The sequence below is a fragment of the Pristiophorus japonicus genome, chromosome 5 (genome assembly GCF_044704955.1).
Source record: "Pristiophorus japonicus isolate sPriJap1 chromosome 5, sPriJap1.hap1, whole genome shotgun sequence".
NCBI lineage: Eukaryota > Metazoa > Chordata > Chondrichthyes > Pristiophoridae > Pristiophorus > Pristiophorus japonicus.
The window spans coordinates 6755263-6779112 of NC_091981.1; the positions used below are offsets into that span (position 1 = coordinate 6755263).

Consider the following 23850-nt stretch of genomic DNA (forward strand, 5'->3'; position numbering starts at 1 on the left):
AGCCGTCAATGCAAGTATATCCTTCCTTAAATACGGAGACCAAAACTGTACGCAGTACTCCAGGTGTGGCCTCACCAATACCCTGTACAGTTGTAGCAGGACATCTCTGCTTTTATACTCCATCCCCCTTACAATAAAGGCCAAGATTCCATTTGCGTTCCTGATGTACCAGCATACTAACTTTTTGTGTTTCATGCACAAAGACCCCCAGGTCCCTCTGTACTACAGCACTTTGCAATTTTTCTCCATTTAAATTATAATTTAAATTACAATTAAAGGAATTCAGCGAATCAGCATCCACTGCACGAGACGGCAGCCTTTTGCAGAGACCCAGTGTTCTCTGGGGAAATCATGAGTAAATTTACTATTCTAACTTGTGTATGGAGAAAGAGTCAGACTGAACACTGTGAGCTCAAAGTAAAGTGTGACCCAAGTCTTTTATTGCAGGTCTCCAGAGTGCCTCTACAACCTGTGAAGCCTCCTTAAATACCTGTGCTCCCAAGGGATTATGCGATCCCTTGGGACTCCGGGGAATGAGCCCTCTGGTGGCTGTAAAGAGTAAATACAAGACCATATATGTAACACTAACAATTGTATCTGAACATTTATCATACAGAGAGTACAAGGAAAATGTCCGAACAGTGGATAAAGGAATCCAAGAAGTTGTGTCTGTCATTGAAGACTTCTACAGGAATGATGAGAGAACCGCCTTCATCTACACTTCTGATCATGGGATGACCGAGTGGGGTAAGAGCATTGCAGCGCATTGATATCTCACCATCATAGGCCGTCCCTCGGAATCGAGGAAGACTTGCTTCCACTCCAAAAGTGAGATCTCAGGTGACTGAACAGTCCAATACGGGAATTACAGTCTCTGTCACAGGTGGGACAGACAGTGGTTGAGGGAAAGGGTGGGTGGGGAGTCTGGTTTGCCGCACACTCCTTCCGCTGCCTGCGCTTGATTTCTGCATGCTCTCGGCGACGAGACTCGAGGTGCTCAGCGCCCTCCCGGATGCACTTCCTCCACTTAGGGTGGTCTTTGGCCGGGGACTCCCAGGTGTCGGTGGGGATGTTGCACTTTATCAGGGAGGCTTTGAGGGTGTCCTTGTAACGTTTCCTCTGCCCACCTGGGGCTCCCTTGCCGTATAGGAGTTCCGAGTAGAGCGCTTGCTTGCTTGCTTGGGAGTCTCATGTCGGGCATGCGAACAATGTGGCCCACCTATCTAGTGTTTAATTAATAAAGGTTGAGTCGCATCACGTTTACAAAGTTACTGCGCCTGTAGGTGACGCGAGCAGCGTGACGTTACGTCACACTTTGCGTATTGTGGCTTCGCGTCGACCATGCCAGCTGTGGCTCAGTGGGCAGCACCCTCGCCTCTGAGTCGGAAGGTTGTGGGTTCAAGTCCCACTCCAGGGACTTCAGCACAGAAATCCAGGCTGACACTCTCAGTGCAGTACTGAGGGCGCGCTGCACTGTCAGAAGTGTCTTCTTTCAGATGAGACGTCAAACCGAGGCCCCGTATGCTCTCTCGGGTGGAAGTAAAAGATCCCACGTCACTATTTCAATGAAGAGCAGGGGAATTATCCCTGATGTCCTGGGGCCAAAATTTATCACTCGATCAACATGACAAAAACAGTTTATCTGGTCATTATCACAGTGCTGTTTGTGGGAGTTTGCTGTGCGCAAATTGGTTGCCCATATTATAACCGTGACTACATTCCAAAAGTACTTAATTGGATGTAAAGTGCTTTGAGATGTCCGGTGGTTGTGAAAGGCGCTATATAAATGCAAGTCATAAGAACATAAGAAATAAGAGCAGGAGTAAGCCATTTGGCTCCTCGAGACTGCTCCGCCATTCAATAAGATCATGGCTGATCCGATCTTGACCTCATCTCTACTTCCCTGCCTATTCACCATAACCCTTGACTCCCTTTATGGTTCAAATATCTGTCTATCTCCACCTTAAATATATTTAATGACTCAGACTCCACATATCTCTGGGGCAGAGAATTCCACAGATTCAGGACCCTGAGAGAAGAAATTCCTCCTAATCTCCATTTTAAATAGGCAACCCCTTATTCTGTGCCAATGCCCTCTAGTTCTATATTCCACCACGAGGGGAAACATCCTCTCTGCATCAACCCTGTCGAGCCCCCTTAGTGTCTCATTCGTTTCAATAAGATCACCTCTCATTCTTCTAAACTCCAATGAGTATAGGCCCAACCTGCTCAACCTTTCTTCATAAGACAACCCCTTCATCTCCAGAATTGACCTCGTGAACCTTCTCTGAACAGCCTCCAATGCAAGTGTATCCACCTTTGAATAAGGACACTAAAACTGTACGCAGTACTCCAGGTGTGGTCTCGCCAACGCTTTGTACAGTCTTTTTTTCTCTCTTTAACGTTATATGTTGGTCGAGGAGGCGGGAGCTCGGAGCAGCGCGAGTCCAGGGTCGGCGAGAGGCCTATAAAGGCCAGCGGGAGTCGGGCAGTTCAAGCAATCAGTCGAGGAGGCGGGAGCTTGGAGCAGCGCGAGTCCGGGGTCGGCGAGAGGCCTATAAAGGCCAGCGGGAGTCGGGCAGTTCAAGCAATCAGTCGAGGAGGCGGGAGCTCGGAGCAGCGCGAGTCCAGGGTCAGCGAGAGGCCTATAAAGGCCAGCGGGAGTCGGGCAGTTCAAGCAATCAGTCGAGGAGGCGGGAGCTCGGAGCAGCGCGAGTCCGGGGTCGGCGAGAGGCCTCTCAAGGCCAGCGGGAGTCGGGAAGTTCGAGCAGTCGGTCGAGGAGGCGGGAGCTCGGAGCAGCGCGAGTCCGGGGTCGGCGAGAGGCGTACCGGTGCAGCTGCAGTGGGGACAGAAGGCAAAAAAGTAAAAGAAATCGAAAGGTGACGTCACAGCCAAGCGGGTAAGTGATTGGTGAGTAGTTTTTCTTTTTCTTTTCTATATCAGTGAGTAACCTTTAGCATTGTTGTTGCCAAATTAAGTTAATCTAGGGGTTAAGTCATGGCAGGACAGCTCGGACACGTGTTATACTCCTCCTGTACTATGCGGGAAATCAGGGATGCTTCCGGTGTCCCTGACGACTACGGGTGCGGGAAGTGTGTCCACCTCCAGCTCCTGACGGACCGCATTGCGGCACTGGAGCTGCGGGTGGATTCACTCTGGATCATCCACGATGCTGAGAATGACGTGAATAGCACGTTTAGCGAGTTGGTCTTACCGCAGGTAAAGGGTACACTGCCAGATAGGGAATGGAAGACCAACAGGAAGAGCAGTGCAAGGAAGGTAGTGCAGGGGTCCCCTGCGGTCATCCCCCTGCAAAACAGATACACTGCTTTGGGTACTGTTGAGGGGGATGACTCATCAGGGGAGGGCAGCAGTAGCCAGGTTCATGGCACCGTAGAGCAATAGTGATAGGGGATTCGATTGTAAGGGGAATAGGTAGGCGTTTCTGTGGCCGCAACCGAGACTCCAGGATGGTATGTTGTCTCCCTGGTGCAAGGGTCAAGAATGTCTCGGAGCGAGTGCAGGACATTCTGAAAAGGGAGGGTGAACAGCCAGTTGTCGTGGTGCACATTGGTACCAACGATATAGGTAAAAAACGGGATGAGGTCCTCCGAGACGAATTTAAGGAGCGAGGAGCTAAATTAAAAAGTAGGACCTCAAAAGTAGTAATCTCAGGATTGCTACCAGTGCCACGTGCTAGTCAGAGTAGGAATCACAGGATAGCTCAGATGAATACGTGGCTTGAGCAGTGGTGCAGCAGGGTGGGATTCAAATTCCTGGGGCATTGGAACTGGTTCTGGGGGAGGTGGGACCAGTACCAACCGGACGGTCTGCACCTGGGCAGGACAGGAACCAATGTCCTAGGGGAAGTGTTTGCTAGTGCTGTTGGGGAGGAGTTAAACTAATAGGGCAGAGGGATGGGAACCAATGCAGGGGGGTAAACAAAATGGAGACAGAAGCAAAAGACAGAAAGAAGATGAGTAAAAATGGAGGGCAGAGAAACCCAAGGCAAAAAACAAAAAGGGCCACTGTACAGCAAAATTCTAAAGGGTCAAAGTGTAATAAAGCCTGAAAGCTCTGTGCCTCAATGCGAGGAGTATTCGGAACCCAGGAGAGGGCTCTGAGCTAGTTAGAGTGGGTGAGAGCTCAGATGAACAGGACCCCAAGAAAGAATGCAAAAGGCAGGAGGCAACAGAGCAGAGTAGCACTGGGGTAAGGGTAAACCACAAGGTGATAGGAAGGGACAATATGTATGAATATAAGGGGGCTGCAGGAGGGGTCAAAACTAAAAATCATCATTTAAAATCTAGTATTAAAACACTCTACCTAAACGCATGCAGCATTCGAAATAAAGTAAATGAGTTGACGGCACAAATCATTACAAATGGGTATGATTTGGTGGCCATTACAGAAACGTGGTTGCAGGGTGGCCAAGACTGGGAATTAAACATACAGGGGTATCTGACAATTCGGAAGGATAGACAAGAAGGGAAAGGAGGTGGGGTAGCTCTGTTAATAAAGGATGATATCAGGGCAGTTGTGAGAGATGATACTGGCTCTAATGAACAAAATCTTGAATCATTGTGGGTGGAGATTAGAGATAGTAAGGGGAAAAAGTCACTGGTGGGCATAGTTTATAGGCCCCCAAATAATAACTTCACAGTGGGGCGGACAATAATCAAGGGAATAATGGAGGCATGTGAAAAAGGACCGGCAGTAATCATGGGGGATTTTAACCTACATATCGATTGGTCAAATCAAATCGCACGGGGTAGCCTGGAGGAGGAATTCATAGAATGCATATGGGATTGTTTCTTAGAACAATATGTTACAGAACCTACAAGGGAGCAAGCTATCTTAGATCTAGTCCTGTGTAATGAGTCAGGAATAATAAACGATCTCCGAGTAAAAGATCCTCTCGGAATGAGTGATCACCGTATGGTTGAATTTGTAATACAGATTGAGGGTGAGAAAGTAGTGTCTCAAATGAGCGTACCATGCTTAAACAAAGGGGACTACAGTGGGATGAGGGCAGAGTTGGCTAAAGTAGACTGGGAACACAGACTAAACGGTGGCACAATTGAGGAACAGTGGAGGATTTTTAAGCAGCTCTTTCATAATGCTCAACAAAAATATATTCCAGTGAAAAAGAAGGGCGGTAAGAGAAGGGATAACCAGCCGTGGATAACCAAGGAAATAAAGGAGAGTATCAAATTAAAAACCAATGCGTATAAGGTGGCCAAGGTTAGTGGGAAACGAGAAGATTGGGAAAATTTTAAACGACAGCAAAGAATGACTAAGAAAGCAATAAAAAAAGGAAAGATGGATTATGAAAGTAAACTTGCGCAAAACATAAAAACAGGCAGTAAAAGCTTTTACCGATATATAAAACGGAAGAGAGTGACTAAAGTAAATGTTGGTCCCTTAGAAGATGAGAAGGGGGATTTAATAATGGGAAATGTGGAAATGGCTGGAGACCTTAAACAATTATTTTGCTTCGGTCTTCACAGTGGAAGACACAAAAACCATGCCAAAAATTGCTGGTCATGGGAATATGGGAAGGGAGGACCTTGAGACTATCACTAGGGGGGTAGTGCTGGACAGGCTAATGGGACTCAAGGTAGACAAGTCCCCTGGTCCTGATGAAATGCATCCCAGGGCATTAAAAGAGATGGCGGAAGTTATAGCAGATGCATTCGTTATAATCTACCAAAATTCTCTGGACTCTGGGGAGGTACCAGCAGATTGGAAAACAGCTAATGTAACGCCCCTGTTTAAAAAAGGGGGCAGACAAAAGGCAGGTAACTATACGCCGGTTAGTTTAACATCTGTAGTGGGGAAAATACTTGAAGCTATCATTAAGGAAGAAATAGCGGGACATCTAGATAGGAATAGTGCAATCAAGCAGACGCAACATGGATTCATGAAGGGGAAATCATGTTTATCTAATTTACTGGAATTCTTTGAGGATATAACGAGCATGGTGGATAGAGGTGTACCGATGTATGTGATGTATTTAGATTTCCAAAAGGCATTCGATACGGTGCCACACAAAAGGTTACTGCAGAAGATAAAGGTACGCGGAGTCAGAGGAAATGTATTAGCATGGATCGAGAATTGGCTGGCTATCAGAAAGCAGAGAGTCGGGATAAATGGGTCTTTTTCGGGTTGGAAATCGGTGGTTAGTGGTGTGCCACAGGGATCGGTGCTGGGACCACAACTGTTTACAATATGCATAGATGACCTGGAAGAGGGGACAGAGTGTAGTGTAACAAAATTTGCAGATGACATAAAGATTAGTGGGAAAGCGGGTTGTGTAGAGGACACAGAGAGGCTGCAAAGAGATTTGGATAGGTTAAGCGAATGGGCTAAGGTTTGGCAGATGGAATACAATGTCGGAAAATGTGAGGTCATCCACCTTGGGGGAAAAAAAACAGTAAAAGGGAATATTATTTGAATGGGGAGAAATTACAACATGCTGCGGTGCAGAGGGACCTGGGGAATCCCAAAAAGTTAGTTTGCAGGTGCAGCAGGTAATCAGGAAGGCGAATGGAATGTTGGCCTTCATTGCGAGAGGGATGGAGTACAAAAGCAGGGAGGTCCTGCTGCAACTGTATAGGGTATTGGTGAGGCCGCACCTGGATTATTGCGTGCAGTTTTGGTCACCTTACTTAAGGAAGGATATACTAGCTTTGGAGGGGGTACAGAGACTATTCACTCGGCTGATTCCGGAGATGAGGGGGTTACCTTCTGATAATAGATTGAGTAGACTGGGTCTTTACTCGTTGGAGTTCAGAAGGATGAGGGGTGATCTTATAGAAACATTTAAAATAATGAAAGGGATAGACAAGATAGAGGCAGAGAGGTTGTTTCCACTGGTCGGGGAGACTAGAACTAGGGGGCACAACCTCAAAATACGGGGGAGCCAATTTAAAACCGAGTTGAGAAGGAATTTCTTCTCCCAGGGGGTTGTGAATCTGTGGAATTCTCTGCCCAAGGAAGCAGTTGAGGCTAGCTCATTGAATGTATTCAAATCACAGATAGATAGATTTTTAACCAATAAGGGAATTAAGGGTTATGGGGAGCGGGCGGGTAAGTGGAGCTGAGTCCACGGCCAGATCAGCCATGATCTTGTTGAATGGCGGAGCAGGCTCGAGGGGCTAGATGGCCTACTCCTGTTCCTAATTCTTATGTTCTTATGTTATCAATCAGCTGATGTTGAGCCGTTTCATCTGACTTCTTGGTGCAGTAGCTCAGATATGCCACCAGGTGGTGCTGCACCAACATATTTGCTGGGCAACGGAGGTGAAGTTTGTAAAGGTCAGTGAAGGATGAGGAACTCGCAATAACTGATGGGACAAAATGTCCTTCCTGGCAGATAATGAAATCCAAAGAGCCCATATTACCAGCAAAAAACTAACCGAACCGAACGGCACCTGAAACCAAGGTGCAAAGCCACCAGAAATGGCACACACCTTGCCGATTGTGAATGTGGGACTCGTGGTTTGTGGGCAGGTTGAGGAAGTAGTGTTGGCGAGTCAACTTGAGACAGAAGTGGCACTGGACGTCCCACCAATATCAGTTGTCCTCTATGGCATGCAGGTATAGCAGGCGGTGAAGAAGGCAAATGGCATGTTGGCCTTCATGGCGAGGGTTTTTGAGTATAGGAGCAGGGGAGGTCTTACTGCAGTTGTACAGGGCCTTGGTGAGGCCTCACCTGGAATATTGTGTTCAGTTTTGGTCTCCTAATCTGAGGAAGGACATTCTTGCTATTGAGGGAGTGCAGCGAAGGTTCACCAGACTGATTCCAGGGATGGCAGGACTGACATATGAAGAAAGACTGGATCGACTAGGCTTATATTCACTGGAATTTAGAAGAATGAGAGGGAATCTCATGGAAACATATAACATTCTGACGGGATTGGACAGGTTAGATGCAGGATGTTCCCAATGTTGGGGAAGTCCAGAACCAGGGACCACAGTCTAAGGATAAGGGGTAAGCCATTTAGGACCGAGATGAGGAGAAACGTCTTCACTCAGAGAATTGTGAAACTGTGGAATTCTCTACCACAGAAAGTTGTTGAGGCCAGTTAATTAGATATATTCAAAAGGGAGTTAAATGTGGCACTTACAGCTGAAGGGATCGAGGGATATGGAGAGAAAGCAGGAATGGGGTACTGAAGTTGCATGATCAGCCATGATCTTATTGAATGGCGGTGCAGGCTCAAAGGGCTGAATGGCCTACACCTGCACCTATTTTCTATGTTTCTATGTCCACGTATATTTATTACTCTCCCGCTTGTATTCCAACGGGAATACTGACTGCCTAAATCGAGCTCCGCCCTAAATATCAGAATCCGCGAAACTTCGAGCGGTTAAGCCCCGTTTCTGTGGCTGCAATATTCGTCCCGCTAGTGCCTCGTTTACGGGCGGAAAGCAGGAGGTACATAACAACAACAACTTATATTTATATAGCGCCATCAACATAGGTATAACACTTCGCAAGGGGCGTTCTAAAACAAAATTTGACACCGAGCCACATAACAAGACATTAGGGCAGATGACAAAAAACTTGGTCTAAGAGGTAGGTTTATAATGAGTGTCTTAAAGCAGGAAAGAGAGGCGGTGAGGATTAGGGAGGGAATTCCAGGGCTTGGGGCCCAGGCAGCAGAAAATCAAGATGAAAATTGGGACCCGACTTCCCGTGTGAGATTTTTCTGTAAAATTCTCTAAAGGATACAGTTCGAAAGGGGGTGCATGAACCGAGAGACCTAGGGGCATATGAGCACAAATCGTTGAAGGTGGCAGGGCAGGTTGAGAAAGCGTTTTTGTCATACGGGATCTTGGGCTTCATAAACAGAGGCAGAGAGTACAAAAGCAAGGAAGTTATGATGGACCTGTAGAAAACACTGGTTCGGCCTCAACTGGAGTCTCGTGTCCAGGACACCGCACTTCAGGAAGGCTTTGAAGGCCTGAGAGAGGGTGCACAACAGATTGACGAGAACGGTTCCAGGAATGAGCGACTTCAGGTACGTGGATAGACTGGAGAAGCTGGGGTTGTTCTCCTTGGAGCAGAGAAGGTCGAGAGGAGATTTGATCGAGGTGTTCAAAATCATGATCGGTCTGGACAGAGTAGAATAATAATTTTTATTTATATAGCGCCTTTAATGTAGTAAAACATCCCGAGGCGCTTCACAGGAGTGTTACAAAACAAAACGGATAAATTTGACACCGAGCCACTAAAGAAGAAATTAAGGCAGATGACGCAAAGCTTGGTTTAAAGAGGTCTTGAGGGAGTAAATGAGCACAAATCGTTGAAGGTGGCAGGGCAGCACGAGAAAGCATCTTAAAGGAGGAAAGAGAGGTGGAGAGGTTTAGGGAGGAGTTCCCAGAGCTTGGGGCCCAGGCTGCTGAAGGCACGGCCACCGATGGTTGAGCTGTTCAAGAGGCCAGAATTAGAGAAGCGCAGACATCTTGTGGGGCTGAAAAAGATTACAGAGGTCGGAAGGGGCAAGGCCTTGGAGTGATTTGTAAACCAGGATGAGAATTTTGAAATCGAGGCATTGCTTAACTGGGAGCCAATGTAGATCAGAAAGCAAACCGATGATGGGTGATCGTGACCCGGTGCAAGTTAGGACTTTTGCTGCTGAGTTTTGGATGAACTCAAGATTATGTAGTGTAGGCTAGCCAGGAGTGCGTTAAGAGGTAATAAAGGCTTGAATGAGGGTTTCAGCAGCAGAAAAGCAGAGGCAGGGGTGGAGACGGGCCATGTTACAGAGGTGGAAAAAGGCGGTTTTAGTTATGACACTGATGGAGTGTAACTGTTCCCATTGGTGGAAGGGTCGGGAACCAGAGGACACAGATTTAAGGCGATTGGCAGAAGAACCAAAGGCGACATGAGAAAAAACCTTTTTTGAGCAGTGAGTGGTTAGGATCTGGAATGCGCTGCCTGAGAGGGTGGTGGAGGCAGACTCAATCGTGGCTTTCAAAAGGGAATTGGATGAGTACCCGAAGGAAACAAATGTGCGGGGCTACGGGGAAATGGCGAGTGCAGGGGGGTTGCGGAACTAGCTGAAGTGCTCTTGCAGAGAGCCGGCACGGGCTCGACGGGCCGAATGGCCTCCTGTGCTGTAACCATTCTATGAAAGTAACCATTCCCCTCAGCTGATGAACGATGTCTGTATGGAGGGCGCGTGGGCGTGAGACCACGTGCAAAAATCCTGAAAACCATAAAGCAAAAGTTCAATTTCCTCAGTGTTTTTGTCTTTTTAGTCAAGCCCTGTTTGCAGCAATGCATCTTAGCTCATCGCAATTGTATGTAATTCCTGAATTCTTTTGCTGATACAGGTTCCCACGGTGCGGGCCACCCCTCAGAAACCCTAACGCCGTTGGTCGCATGGGGAGCTGGAATAAATGGGCCACAGCCAGGCTCAAACCAATGGTTTCCAGATGATTTTCTGCATGGTATAGTGAGCTGCATTTAATGTTCGTGTTTAACAGTCGTGTTCTAATATAAGTGAAAGACTTGAGTTTATATAGCGCCTTTCACAACCTTCAAGATATCCCAAAGTGCTTTACACTCACTCATTTACACTTGGAGTACAGTTCTGGTCGCCACATTATAAAAAGGATATAGAGGCACCGGAGAGGGTGCGGAGAAGATTTACAAGGATACCAGAAAAGCGAGGGTATACTTATCTGGAAAGGATGTACAGGATAGAAGGCTGATGGTTGACCTAAAAGAGGGCTTAAAAAATTCTGAAAGGTTTCGATAGATTAGACTGAGAGAGAGTGTTTCCACTTCGAGGGAAGAACAAAACTAGAAGTCATCAATATAAGATAGTCACCAAGAAATCCAATGGGGAATTCAGGAGAAACTCCTTTACCCAGAGAGTGGCAAGAATGTGGAACTCGCTGCCACAGGGAGGGGTTGAGGCGAATCGTTTTGATGCATTTAAGGGGAGGCTGGACAAGCATATGAGGGAGAAAGGAATAGAGGGTTAAGCCGATAGATTTAGATGAGGAAAAAATGGAGGAGACTCGAGTGGAGCATAAACGCCGGCATGGACTGGTTGGGCCGAATGGCCTGTTTCTGGGCCGTATATTCTATGTAACTTACTTTTGGAGTGTCGTCATCATCATAGGCCGTCCCTCGGAATCGAGGAAGACTTGCTTCCACTCTAAAAGTGAGTTCTCAGGTGACTGAACTGTCCAATACAGGAATTACAGTCTCTGTCACAGGTGGGACAGACAGTGGTTGAAGGAAAGGGTGGGTCACTGTTGTAATGTAGTAAGTTCTTCTGAATACAAAGCGTAAGCATTAGCATTAATTCTTTTATCCAAAATCCTTCCTGTGGGGGAAAAAATGGTCGCAAATCGTGAAACATGACTGGCAATTGAAATAAAGTTAAATTAAAAGTTTTTAAAAAATGAAAGAAAGATGTTCACCATCACCGGATGTCCCAAAGTGCTTTACAGCCAGTGAAACACTTTGAGTGTAATCACTGTTGTAATGGGAGAGAAGAGATGGATAGGTGTAAAATGTTAAAAGTTAGGAATATTTTCAGGGTTTAATTTAATACGGTTAATAGTGCGGCAATGTTCCCTGTAAGCTGCATGGCCACGCACTGCTTCTGGGACCCCGCATAGCCGGCTGTTAAACGGCAAAACTGCGCACGCGCGTTGTTGGATGGGCTTCGCTAAAGGGGCCGAGTGGCACCCAGAACAATTGCAGGGAACGTTGTTCTACAGCGATGAAGCTAAAATTGAAAACTTTATTACATTGTGTGATGTGAACTGAAAACTTTTTTTAAAGGCGATAGCGATCTGATTTGAAGTGAAGAAAGATAGTTTTTTTTTCCTGCTTGTGCTTTGTGCTCAATGGCACCATGTTGGAGACAGACATTTCATATTGAACTTGGCAGTAAGCACCTCTGGGTCATGCAGTTCAGGAGGCTACTTTAATTGCTCAAAATTAATTACTTAAGTTTAAATATGTCTCCTTTCGAAAGCATCACTTTATGGCAGCAGTGTAAAGGCATTGCACTGCGAGGGGGAGAAATTCATTATCGGCCCGTTTAACACCTCCTCCTTCTCCTTCGCTAGAGCTTAGAAGAATGAGAGGTGATCTCATACAACATTCTTACTGTGCTTGACAGGGTCGATGCAGAGAGGATGTTTCCCCCGGGCTGGGGAGTCTAGAACCAGGGGTCACAGTCTCAAAATAAGGGGTCGCCCATTTAGGACTGAAATGAGGAGAAACTTCTTCACTCGGAGGGCAGTGAATCTTTGGAATTCTCTGCCCCAGAGGGCTGTGGAGGCTCAGTCGCTGAGTATATTCAGGACGGAGATTGATAGATTTTTGAAAATTAAGAGAATCCAGGGATATGGGGATAGTGCAGGAAAGTGGAGTTGAGGTCGATGATCAGCCGTGATCTCATTGAATGGCGGAGCAGGCTCGAGGGGCCAAATGGCCGACTCCTGCTCCTAATTCTTATGTTCTTATGCCTCGTGTGCAGGGCCACCCTTCTCTGGTCCCCTCTGCTCCTCCTTCCTCATCGAGGAAGGCCAGATCCAGAGGCAGTGGTATTTTTCCTTAGAGGTTGTGGAGAAACCTTTTAAAACTCGCCCTCAGTTACTTACTGGAGCCCCGAATGGTTTACTTGTGTCATGAAGGCAAAGTAATCTCACCTTGTACAAATGCAGTGTCTGCTGTGGTTCAGTGGTAGCCCACTTGTCTCTGAGTCAGAAGTCTCATTCCAGGAACTTGAGCACATAAATCTAGGCTGACACTCCAGTGCAGTGCTGAGGGAGCGCTGCACTGTCGGAGGTGCCGTCTTTCGGATGAGACGTTAAACATCTGCCCTCTCGGGTGGATGTAAAAGATCCCACGGCCACTATTTCGAAGAAGAGCAGGGGAGTTCTCCCCGGTGTCCTGGGGCTAATATTTACCCCTCAAACAACATCACAAAAACTGGTTATCTGGTCATCATCACATTGCTGCTTGTGGGAGCTTGCTGTGCGCAAATTGGATGCTGCGTTTCCCACATTACAACAGTGACTGCACTTCAAAAAGTACTTCATTGGCTGTAAAGCGCTTTGGGACGTCCGGTGGTTGTGAAATGCGCTACAGAAATGCGGGTCTTTCTTGCAAACTTTGGCACCAGAACTTTGCCTCCGCTGGGCCCTCCTATTCATTACTGACCTTGTAATTCACATTGGGGAGGGCGGGTTGATGGAAATGCAACCTTTGACACCATTCCATCATCCTGTCCTCATTTACATGCAGCCACAGACTTGATGGCAGCTGCTGGGTGTGCACATTCAACTTCAAGGTGGAGGCACAGTGGAGTGAGTTCCCAAGGCACTTTCCAACTTCACGCGCTAGTAATACGTGAACATTTTGAGGGGCGGTGAGTGGTGGGGAGGCTGGCGGGGGGGGGGGCGGTTGCGCAGGGATTATTATTACATGTTCAAAATTTGTTTCGCTGTTTTTTTTTCCAGAATGGAAACTAAATGACTGGAAGAGATTAGATGTAAACCAGGTAAAACGCTTCACTTGTTCAAAGTCAAATATTTTTTACCTTCATTTATTTGTGCCGCATGTCCTTCTTCCTTATTATCAAACCTGGAGGGCCAGCGCTTCACATCTTATTGGTCACAATCCACAATTTCACTGTTCGAGTTTGAGAAACATAATTTAGAAACAAATTGCACGTCCTTGCATAATTAATCATTGAATCTTGTTACAACTCAATAACCACACCATAACGAATCTCTCCGTTTCAAATGAACAATACTGTTGACGATCGTAGAAGATCTTTAGAAAATGTAATGGTGAGCACAGCGATTTATGTATGTGGAGTTAGGTCGCAGATCAGCCCTGATCTCATTGAATGGCGGAGCGGGCTCGAGGGGCTAAATGGCCGCCTCCTGCTCCTGTTTATCATGCAGGAAAACTAATTGTGTGATTGATTTTTATTGCGGAGTGACTCCTGCCTACGAAACGGAAGCTGCATTAATGCATTTTGCACATCGCCGGCGAGTCCCAAATCTGAAAATGTAACAGTCACCACAGAAGACGGAGGATCTGATAAATGCTGAAGCATATCACTAATAAAGTTTCATTACTGTTACTGGGTTGGGCCAACGTTACTGGTGAATTTGTCTGTTTAAGAACCGCCATCTTGAAGAACAAACAACAAATTTTTAAAATAAACTCACAGAACCATTAATTTTAAATAAAATTCGAACTAACAGAATTCTCTAAATCCGCTTCTTCATTCCTCATTTTGGGAAGTCCGTCAACAACAAATAAATAACAACACTGTAAATGAGCATACACAACTATTTCCAGTGCATTGGCAGCAGTCGCGTCCTTTTTAGAGAATTCCAAAGATTCACCACCCTCTGAGTGAAGAACTTCCTCCTCATCTCCGTCTTAAATGGCCGAGCCCTTATCCTGAGACTGTGACCCCTGGTTCTAGACTCTCCAGCCCGGGGGAAATAACCTCTCCGCATCTACCCTGTCAATCCCCCTCAGAATCTTGAATGTTTCAATGAGATCACCTCTCATTCTTCTAAAGAGAACCTATGCAGGGAGACACAAGGAAATAAAATGGGGACAGAAGCAAAAGATAGAAAGGAGAATAGTAAAAGTGGAGGGCAGAGAAACCCAAGGCAAAAATCAAAAAGAGCCACATTACAGCAAAATTCTAAAGGGACAAAGAGTGCTAAAAAGACAAGCCTGAAGGCTCTGTGCCTCAATGCAAGGAGTATTCGTAATAAGGCGAATGAATTAACTGCGCAGGCAGCTATTAATGATTATAATATAATTGGGATTACGGAGACATGGCTCCAGGGTGATCAAGGCTGGGAACTCAACATCCAAGGATATTCAACATTCAGAAAGGATAGACAGAAAGGAAAAGAAGGTGGGATAGCATTGCTGGTTAAAGAGGAAATTAATGCAATAGTGAGGAAGGACATTAGCTTGGATGATGTGGAATCTGTATGGGTAGAGCTGCGAAATACCAAAGGGCAGAAAGCGCTAGTGGGAGTTGTGTACAGACCACCAAACAGTAGCAGTGAGGTCGGGGATGGCATCAAACAGGAAATTAGGGATGCGTGCAATAAAGGTACAGCAGTTATCATGGGAGAATTTAATCTATATATAGATTGGGCTAACCAAACTGGTAGCAATGCAGTGGAGAAGGATTTCCTGCAGTGTATTAGGGATGGCTTTCTCGACCAATATGTCGAAGAACCAACTAGAGAGCTGGCCATCCTAGACTGGGTGTTGTGTAATGAGAAAGGACTAATTAGCAATCTTGTTGTGCGAGGCCCCCTGGGGAAGAGTGACCGTAATACGGTAGAATTCTTTATTAAGGTGGAGAGTGACAGTGTTAATTCAGAGACTAGGGTCCTGAACTTAAGGAAAGGTAACTTCGATGGTATGAGACGTGAATTGGCTAGAATAGACTGGCAAATGATACTTACAGGGTTGACAGTGGATAGGTAATGGCAGACATTTATAGATTACATGGATGAACTTCAACAATTGTACATCCCTGTCTGGAGTAAAAATAAAACGGAAGGTAGTTCAACCGTGACTAACAAGGGAAATTAAGGATGGTGTTAAATCCAAGGAAGAGGCATATAAATTGGCCAGAAAAAGCAGCAAACCTGAGGACTGAGAGAAATTTAGAATTCAGCAGAGGAGGACAAAGGGTTTAATCAGGAGGGGGAAAATAGAGTATGAGAGGAAGCTTGCAAGGAACATAAAAACTGACTGCAAAAGCTTCTATAGATATGTGAAGAGAAAAAGATTAGTGAAGACAAACGAGGGCCCTTTGCAGTCAGAATCAGGGGAATTTATAATGGGGAACAAAGAAATGGCAGACCAATTGAACAAATACTTTGGATCTGTCTTCACTAAGGAAGATACAAATAATCTTCCGGAAATACTCAGAGACCGAGGGTCTAGCGAAAAGGAGGAACTGAAAGAAATCCTTATTAGTTAGGAAATTGTGTTGGGGAAATTGATGGGATTGAAGGCCGATAAATCCCCAAGGCCTGATAGTCTGCATCCCAGAGTACTTAAGGAAGTGGCCCGAGAAATAGTGGATGCATTGGTGGTCATTTTCCAACAGTCTATTGACTCTGGATCAGTTCCTATGGAGTGGAGGGTAGCTAATGTAACACCACTTTTTTTAAAAAAAGGAGGGAGAGAGAAAACAGGGAATTATACACCGATTGATGGGGAAAATGTTGGAATCAATTATTAAAGGTGAAATAGCAGCGCATTTGGAAAGCAGTGACAGAATCGGTCTAAGGAAGCATGGATTTAAGAAAGGGAAATCAAGCTTGACAAATATTCTAGAATTTTTTGAGGATGTAACTAGTAGAATGGACAAGGGAGAACCAGTGGATGTGGTGTATTTGGACTTTCAAAAGGCTTTTGACAAGGTCCCACATAAGAGATTAGTGTGCAAAATTAAAGCACATGGTATTGGGGGTAATATACTGATGTGGATAGAGAACTGGTTGGCAGACAGGAAGCAGAGAGTCGGGATAAACATGTCCTTTTCAGAATGGCAGGCAGTGACTAGTGGGGTGCCGCAGGGTTCAGTGCTGGGACCCCAGCTATTTACAATATACATCAATGATTTAGATGAAGGAATTGAGTGTAATATCTCCAAGTTTGCAGATAACACTACACTGGGTGGTGGTGTGAGCTGTGAGGAGGATGCTAAGAGGCTGCAGGGTGACTTGGACAGGTTAGGTGAGTGGGCAAATGCATGGCAAATGCAGTATAATGTGGATAAATGTGAGGTTATCCACTTTGGGGGCAAAAACAGGAAGACAGAATATTATCTGAATGGTGACAGATTAGTAAAAGGGGAGGTGCAACGAGACCTGGGTGTCATGGTACATCAGTCATTGAAGTTTGGCATGCAGGTACAGCAGGCGGTGAAGAAGGCAAATGGCATGTTGGATTCATAGCTAGAGGATTTGAGTATAGGAGCAGGGAGGTCTTACTGCAGTTGGACAGGGCCTTAGTGAGGCCTCACCTGGAATATTGTGTTCAGTTTTGGTCGTCTAATCTGAGGAAGGACGTTCTTGCTATTGAGGGAGTACAACGAAGGTTCACCAGATTGATTCCCGGGATGGCAGGACTGTCATATGAGGAGAGACTGGATCAACCAGGCTTGTAGCCACTGGAGTTTAGAAAAATGAGAGGGGATGTCATAGAAACATATAAAATTCTGACAGGATTGGACAGGTTAGAGGCAGGAAGAATGTTCCCGTTGCTGGGGCGTTCAAGAACCAGGGGCCCCAGTCTAAGAACAAGAGGTAAGCCATTTAGGACCGAGATGAGGAGAAACTTCTTCACTCAGAGTTGTTAACCTGTGGAATTCTCTACTACAGTAAGTTGTTGAGGCCAGTTCGTTAGATATATTCAGAAGGGAGTTAGATATGGTCCTTATGGCCAAAGGGATCAAGGGCTATGGAGAGAAAGCAGGAAAGGAGTACTGAGATTGAATGATCAGCCATGATCTTATTGAATGGCGGTGCAGGCTCGAAGAGCCGAATGGCCTGCTCCTGCACCTAATTTCTATGTTTCTGTGTTAAACTCCAGAGAGTATAGGCCCATTCTACACAATCTCTCATCATAAGGCAGCCCTCTCATCCCAGGAATCAATCTAGTGAAACATTAGGGATGTGGATGATGTTCCCACTAAGCTGCGCGGAGGTTTGGAGGTCCCTGGCAGGCTTTGTCAGCTGTGGCTCAGTGGGTAGCACCCTTGCAGAAGGTTATGGGTTCAAGTTCCACTCCAGACTTGAGTGCATAAATCTAGGCTGACACTCCCAGTGCATTGCCGAGGGAGCGCCGTGCAGTCGGAGGGGCAGTACCGCAGGAGCGCCGCGCAGTCGGAGGTGCCATCTTTCGGATGTGACATTAAACCAAGGCCCCATCTGCGCTCTCGGGTGGATGCAAAAGATCCCACGGCAATATTTTGAAGAAGAGCAGGTGAGTTCTCCCCGGAGTCTTGGGGCCAATATTTATCTCTCAACCAACATCACTAAAAGTACAGATGATCTGATCATTATCACATTGCTGTTTGTGGGAGCTTGCTGTGTGCAATTGGCTGCTGCGTTTCCTACATTACAACAGTAACTACATCAAAAATACTTAATTGGCTGTAAGGCATTTTGGGATGTCCGTTGTTCGTGAAAGGCACTATATAAATGGAAGTGTTTTTCTTTAAATCAGGGAAACTGACAAAATCTTTGTCTCTTCCGCAACAAGTACGCCGTTAAATACTGCACTAAAAGTTAGATCCACAGGGATTAGGTGTAACTGGGGCATTAACAGCATTATTACTTCCAAACTAAGGTTAAGGGAGTGAAAAACTAATTTTAAGTTTGTGCAGTGTGAAATTTAAAAATTAAAATTTCAAGAAACTTAAAAAAAAAGTAATGTTTTTTTTAATGCTTGTCCATCTTTATTTTAGGTTTGCCTTTTCTCGATGTGAGAGCCCCAATCTTTGTTTTGCTCTCAACATTTTTTAAAAAGTTAGAGTTTTAAGAGCTTACTCACTTCCTGGTTCGCTGTCTGAGAGAATTCTGTATTTTGATTGGCTGCTTAGATGGCTTGTTGTCCTCACAGCAGCGCACGTTCGGGATTCCCCATTATACTCTGTTGAATTGAATAGAATGCCGGAAAACCTGAGGTGTGTAGTGTACTTCGGGGCCAGTGGGGAGTGCCTTTGCTTCGTCGCTGACCGCAAATTCTTGTATCTACCTTTTGCCATGATTCTCTCTCAAACGTTCCGCTACGCATTACACAAGCAGAGGACGCCCAGTGTTTGAGATGTTCTTGGAGTGTTGGTTTTTATCTGCTGAGAACTGTTAAGTACAAGTTGAATTGTTTCTGAAACTAAATTTAGCAAATTGTGTGACAGAGGTCTCCTTATTTTCAACTGAATAGAAACATAGAAAATAGGTGCAGGAGTAGGCCATTTGGCCCTCTGAGCCTGCACCACCATTCAATATGATCATGGCTGATCATGCAACTTCAGTACCCCACTCCTGCTCTCTCTCTATACCCCTTGATCCCTTTAGCCGTAAGGGCCACATCTAGCTCCCATTTGAATATATCTAACGAACTGGCCTCAACAACTTTCTGTGGTAGAGAATTCCACAGGTTCACAATTCTCTGAGTGAAGAGGATTCTCCTCATCTCGGTCCTAAATGGCTTACCCCTTATCCTTAGACTGTGTCCCCTGGTTCTGGTCTTCCCCAACATCGGGAACATTCTTCCAGCATCTAACTTGTCCAATCCCGTCAGAATTGTATATGTTTCTATAAGATCACCTCTCATTCTTCTAAATTCCATTGAATATAAGCCTAGTCGATCCAGTCTTTCTTCATATGTCAGTCCTGCCATTCCGGGAATCAGTCTGGTGAACCTTCACTGCACGCCATCAATAACAAGAATGTCCTTCCTCAGATTAGGAGACCAAGACTGTACACAATATTCAAGGTGTGGCCTCACCAAGACCCTGTACAACTGCAGTAAGACCTCCCTGCTCCTATACTCAAATCTTCGCGCTATGAAGGCCAACATGCCATTTGCCTTCTTCACTGCCTGCTGTAACTGCATGCCAACTTTCATTGACTGATGTACCATGACATCCAGGTCTCGTTGCACCTCCCCTTTTACTAATCTGTCACCATTCAGATAATATTCTGCCTTCCTGTTTTTGCCACCAAAGTAGATAATCTCACATTTATCTACATTATACTGCATCTGAATAAACAAGAATACCCTGTGCCTTGCACAGAAAGGCTGTGAATAACTTTTACACGTTAAATCCTGAAATACTGCTGCTTTTCGTAAAGCAATAATTTTCAAATTTGCTACAGAACCTCAAAGAAACTCACTGTACTGCAATGCAATTACTTTCTTAAAGTGCAACTTTTTTGGAGTGTTTACTAAGTAAACCTCTAATATCAATACAAGTTTTCAAAATCTCGATAATTAATGGAGCTCTTGTGAATATAATAGAGCTTGAATATTTAAAACCCTTTTTATAATTTGCCCTATCTTTTCTTCTGCCTGGTATTTTTGTATGTCATTTTCTCTCTATCGAAGGCACCGATGTCGCTGGTTTTGTGACCACCTTTATAGCACTGGAGCGCAATAAAGAAAAAGCAGGACTTGCATTTATATAGCAGCTTTCACGACCACCAGCTGTCTCAAAGCACTTTACAGCCAATGGAACTTTTGGGGTGTAATCATTGTTGTAAGTTAGGAAATGCGGCAACAAACCTGCGCACAGCATGCTCCCACAAACAGCAATGTGATCAAGACCAGATAATCTGCTTTGTTTTGTTGACTGAGGGATAAATATTGGCCAGGACACCAGGGATAACTCCCCTACTCTTCAAAATAGTGCTATGGGCTCTTTCACTTCCACCTGAGAGGGCAGATGGCGCCTCGGTTTAACGTGTCATCTGAAAGACGGCACCTCTGACAGTGCAGCACTCCCTCAGCACTGCACTGAGTCAAAGCCAAGATTTATGTGCTCAAGTCCCTGGAGTGGGACTTGAACCCACAACCTTTTGACTCGGAGGCAAGTGTGCTGCCCACTGAGCCGCAGCTGATACTGAAATGGCAATGGCAGACAAGTGTTATTAAGTCAACGTAAATGCTGCTCTTGGCCTCATTGCTGGGTGTAATGTATTAGCTTCACGGGTTATTTGCTTAAGAATTCATAGCAACACGTTACTATTAAGGACTAGTTTGTTTATTAACAAAGGTTTAACAATCACACTACACATTACCAGTTCATCCACCAACCTCACAACTGCATACTTCATCATGGATGACCTAGACCCAACTGGCTGGGGTTTTATTGAGTCTTGTGAACATCACGTGACTGGCTGAGCCACTCACAATGCAACAGCTCTACCAAAGTGTGAGCATACTCACCGGTGCATACGTTACAATCACCGTAACTTCAACTGGCAAAGCATTACAAGCACTGGTCCCTCTCCCACACCATCATGTTGAGAGATCCTCACGTCCCACACGCAGCATCCTGAGCTGCCAGGTGATGCCGAATAAGGAAGTAGTAGCGGGATATTTGGAAAAGCATGATTCAATCAAGCAGAGTCAGCATAGTTTTGTAAAGGGGAAATCATGTTTGACAAATTTGCTGGAGTTCTTTGAGGAGGTAATGAGCAGGGTGGATAGTGGGGATCCAGTGGATGTGGTGTATTTGGATTTCCAGAAGGCATCAATAAGGTGCCACATAAAAGGTTACTGCACAAGATAAAAGCTCACGGGGCTGGGGGTAATATATTAGCATGGATAGAGGATTCTCTAACTAACAGAAAACAGGGAATCGGGATAAATGGGCCCATTTTCCGGTTGGCAAACGGTAGCTAGTGGAGTGCAGCAGGGATCGGTGCTGGGTCCTCAACTATTTACAATTTATATTAATGACTTGGATGAAGGGACTGAGTGTAATAAAGACAAGTTTGCTGATGATACAAAGATGGGTGGGAGAGTAAATTGTGAGGAGGACACACAAAATCTGCAAAGGGATATAGACAGGCTCAGTGAGTGGGCAAAAAATTGACAGATGGAGTATAATGTGGGAAAATATGAGGTTATCCACTTTGGCAGAAAAAAATAGAAAAGCAAATTATAATTTAAATGGAGAAAAATTGAAAAGTGATGTAGTACAGAGGGACCTTAGGGGTCCTTGTGCATGAAGCACAAAAAGGCAAATGGAATGTTGACCTTTATTGCAAGGGGGAAAGAGTATAAAAGCAGAGAAGTCCTGCTACAACTGTACAGGGTATTGGTGAGGCCACACCTGGAGTATTGCGTGCAGTTTTGTCCTCCGTATTTAAGGAAGGATATACTTGCATTGGAGGTTGTTCAGAGAAGATTCACTAGGTTGATTCCAAAGCTGAGGTGGTTGACTTATGACGATAGGTTGAGTAGGTTGGGCCTATGCACTTTGGAGCTCAGAAGAATGAGAGGTGATCTTATCGAAACATATAAGATAATGAGGAGGCTCAACAAGGTGGATGCAGAGAGGATCTTTCCACTCATCGGGGAAACTAAAACTAGGGGCATAGTCTCAGAATAAGGGGCTGCCCATTTAAAACTGAGATAAGGAGGAATTTCTTCTGAGGGTTGTAAATCTGTGGTAGCCTCTGCCCCAGAGAGCTATGGAGCCTGGGTCATTGAATATATTTAAAGCGGAGATGGACAGAATTTTGAGCGATAAGGGAGTCCAGGATTATGGGGAGCGGGTAGGGAAGTGGAGCTGAGTCCATGATCAGATCAGCCATGCTCTTACTGAATCGCGGAGCAGGCTCAAGGGGCTGAATGGCCGACTCCTGCTCCAATTTCTTATGTCCTTATGACAGTGCCAGCATGCTAAATCTTCGTGCAAACATGCAATTAAAATCTGCTATCAATGTTCCGAGCGAGTGCAGCAGGGATTTGACAGCACTGCGCGGCCTCTCCCAGCGAGGCACTGATTTCACGCTTACCTGCGGCAGGCGTGTGAATACACGGCCAGGAACAACCAATCCATCACTACACTGCTCAGAAACAGCGTCATCACTGTAGCCACAGATATTTTATTGCATACATGTCAATCAAAATCAAAGAACGAGTCTGATGAATAAGAAAATATGAGGTAGACATTCCTAATTGCTTTCAAAAACGAATGAACTGTTTGGTTTCTGGTTAATGAGAGCAGACTTTCTGTTAGTGTGTGCCAGCAGCAGTGTGCATGCACTGTACATATACATTGACAATGTGCCAGCTCTGTGGGTCACACACTCTGCTCTGAATTGGCAGGTGGTGAGTTCAATTCCCATTCCAGAGACTTGAGCACAAAAATCTAGGCTGACACTCCCAGTGCAGTACTGAGGAAGCGTCGCACTGTTGGGTGGGCAGTGCTGAGGGAGTGCTGCACTGTTGGAGGGGCAGTATTGAGGGAGCGCTGCACTGTTGGAGGGGCGGTACTGAAGGAGTGCTGCACTGTCGGAGGGGTAGTACTGAGGTTGAGACGTTAAACCGGGGTCATCCTCCGACAGTGCGGCGCTTCCTCAGTACTGCCCCTCCGACAGTGCGGCGCTCCCTCAGTACTGCCCCTCCGACAATGCGGCTCTCCCTCAGTACTGCCCCTCCGACAGTGCGGCGCTCCCTCAGTACTGCCCCTCCGACAGTGCGGCGCTCCCTCAGTACTGCCCCTCCGACAGTGCGGCGCTCCCTCAGTACTGCCCCTCCGACAGTGCGGCGCTCCCTCAGTACTGCCCCTCCGACAGTGCGGCACTCCCTCAGTGTTGCCCCTCCGACAGTGCGGCGCTCCCACAATACTGCCCCTCCGATGCCCAGGAGCAGTCCTACGAAGAGGCCTTCCGACCTGCCCGCTCCCTTCTACACTAGGTGCCCAAAGATCAGGAGCATGGGACTGAAGTGTAGCCAAAAATCGAGGAGCAGCCCCTTCAAATAATGGAAGAGGGGTTGCAACCTCACACATTCGACATATACATGGAGCACGAACTCCTCCAGATCGCATAAAATGCTGGTGGCCTGGGAGCCCGTGAACCGACTTATAAACTTATTGCACGGGACTGCCCCGTGCAACACCCTCCAGGCCAAGTCCCCAATAAATAAAGGGAGGGCTCCCGCGTAAAGAGCACTCCATTTGGGACCCCCGCCTTCTCTGGACGGCAAGATGGTGCACCATGACGTGTCCTTACGGCAGACGAGGGTGGCCAAATGGAGGGTGTGCAAGAGCAGCCCGCAA

The 23850-nt window shown here is 46.0% G+C and overlaps 1 protein-coding gene across 6 annotated transcripts in view; it reads left to right on the top strand.

The window, feature by feature from the left end:
* pign (phosphatidylinositol glycan anchor biosynthesis, class N) overlaps positions 1-23850 on the top strand; it is a 204013-nt gene that overhangs the window by 46103 nt on the left and 134060 nt on the right. For 5 of the 6 annotated variants that reach the window (XM_070880352.1, XM_070880351.1, XM_070880346.1 and 2 more), the window contains 3 exons: positions 617-747; positions 10349-10465; positions 13505-13545. In XM_070880352.1, the coding sequence (XP_070736453.1) occupies positions 617-747; positions 10349-10465; positions 13505-13545 (289 nt within the window). The remainder of the gene's footprint in view (positions 1-616; positions 748-10348; positions 10466-13504; positions 13546-23850) is intronic. The other variant, XM_070880349.1, reaches the window with a different exon arrangement.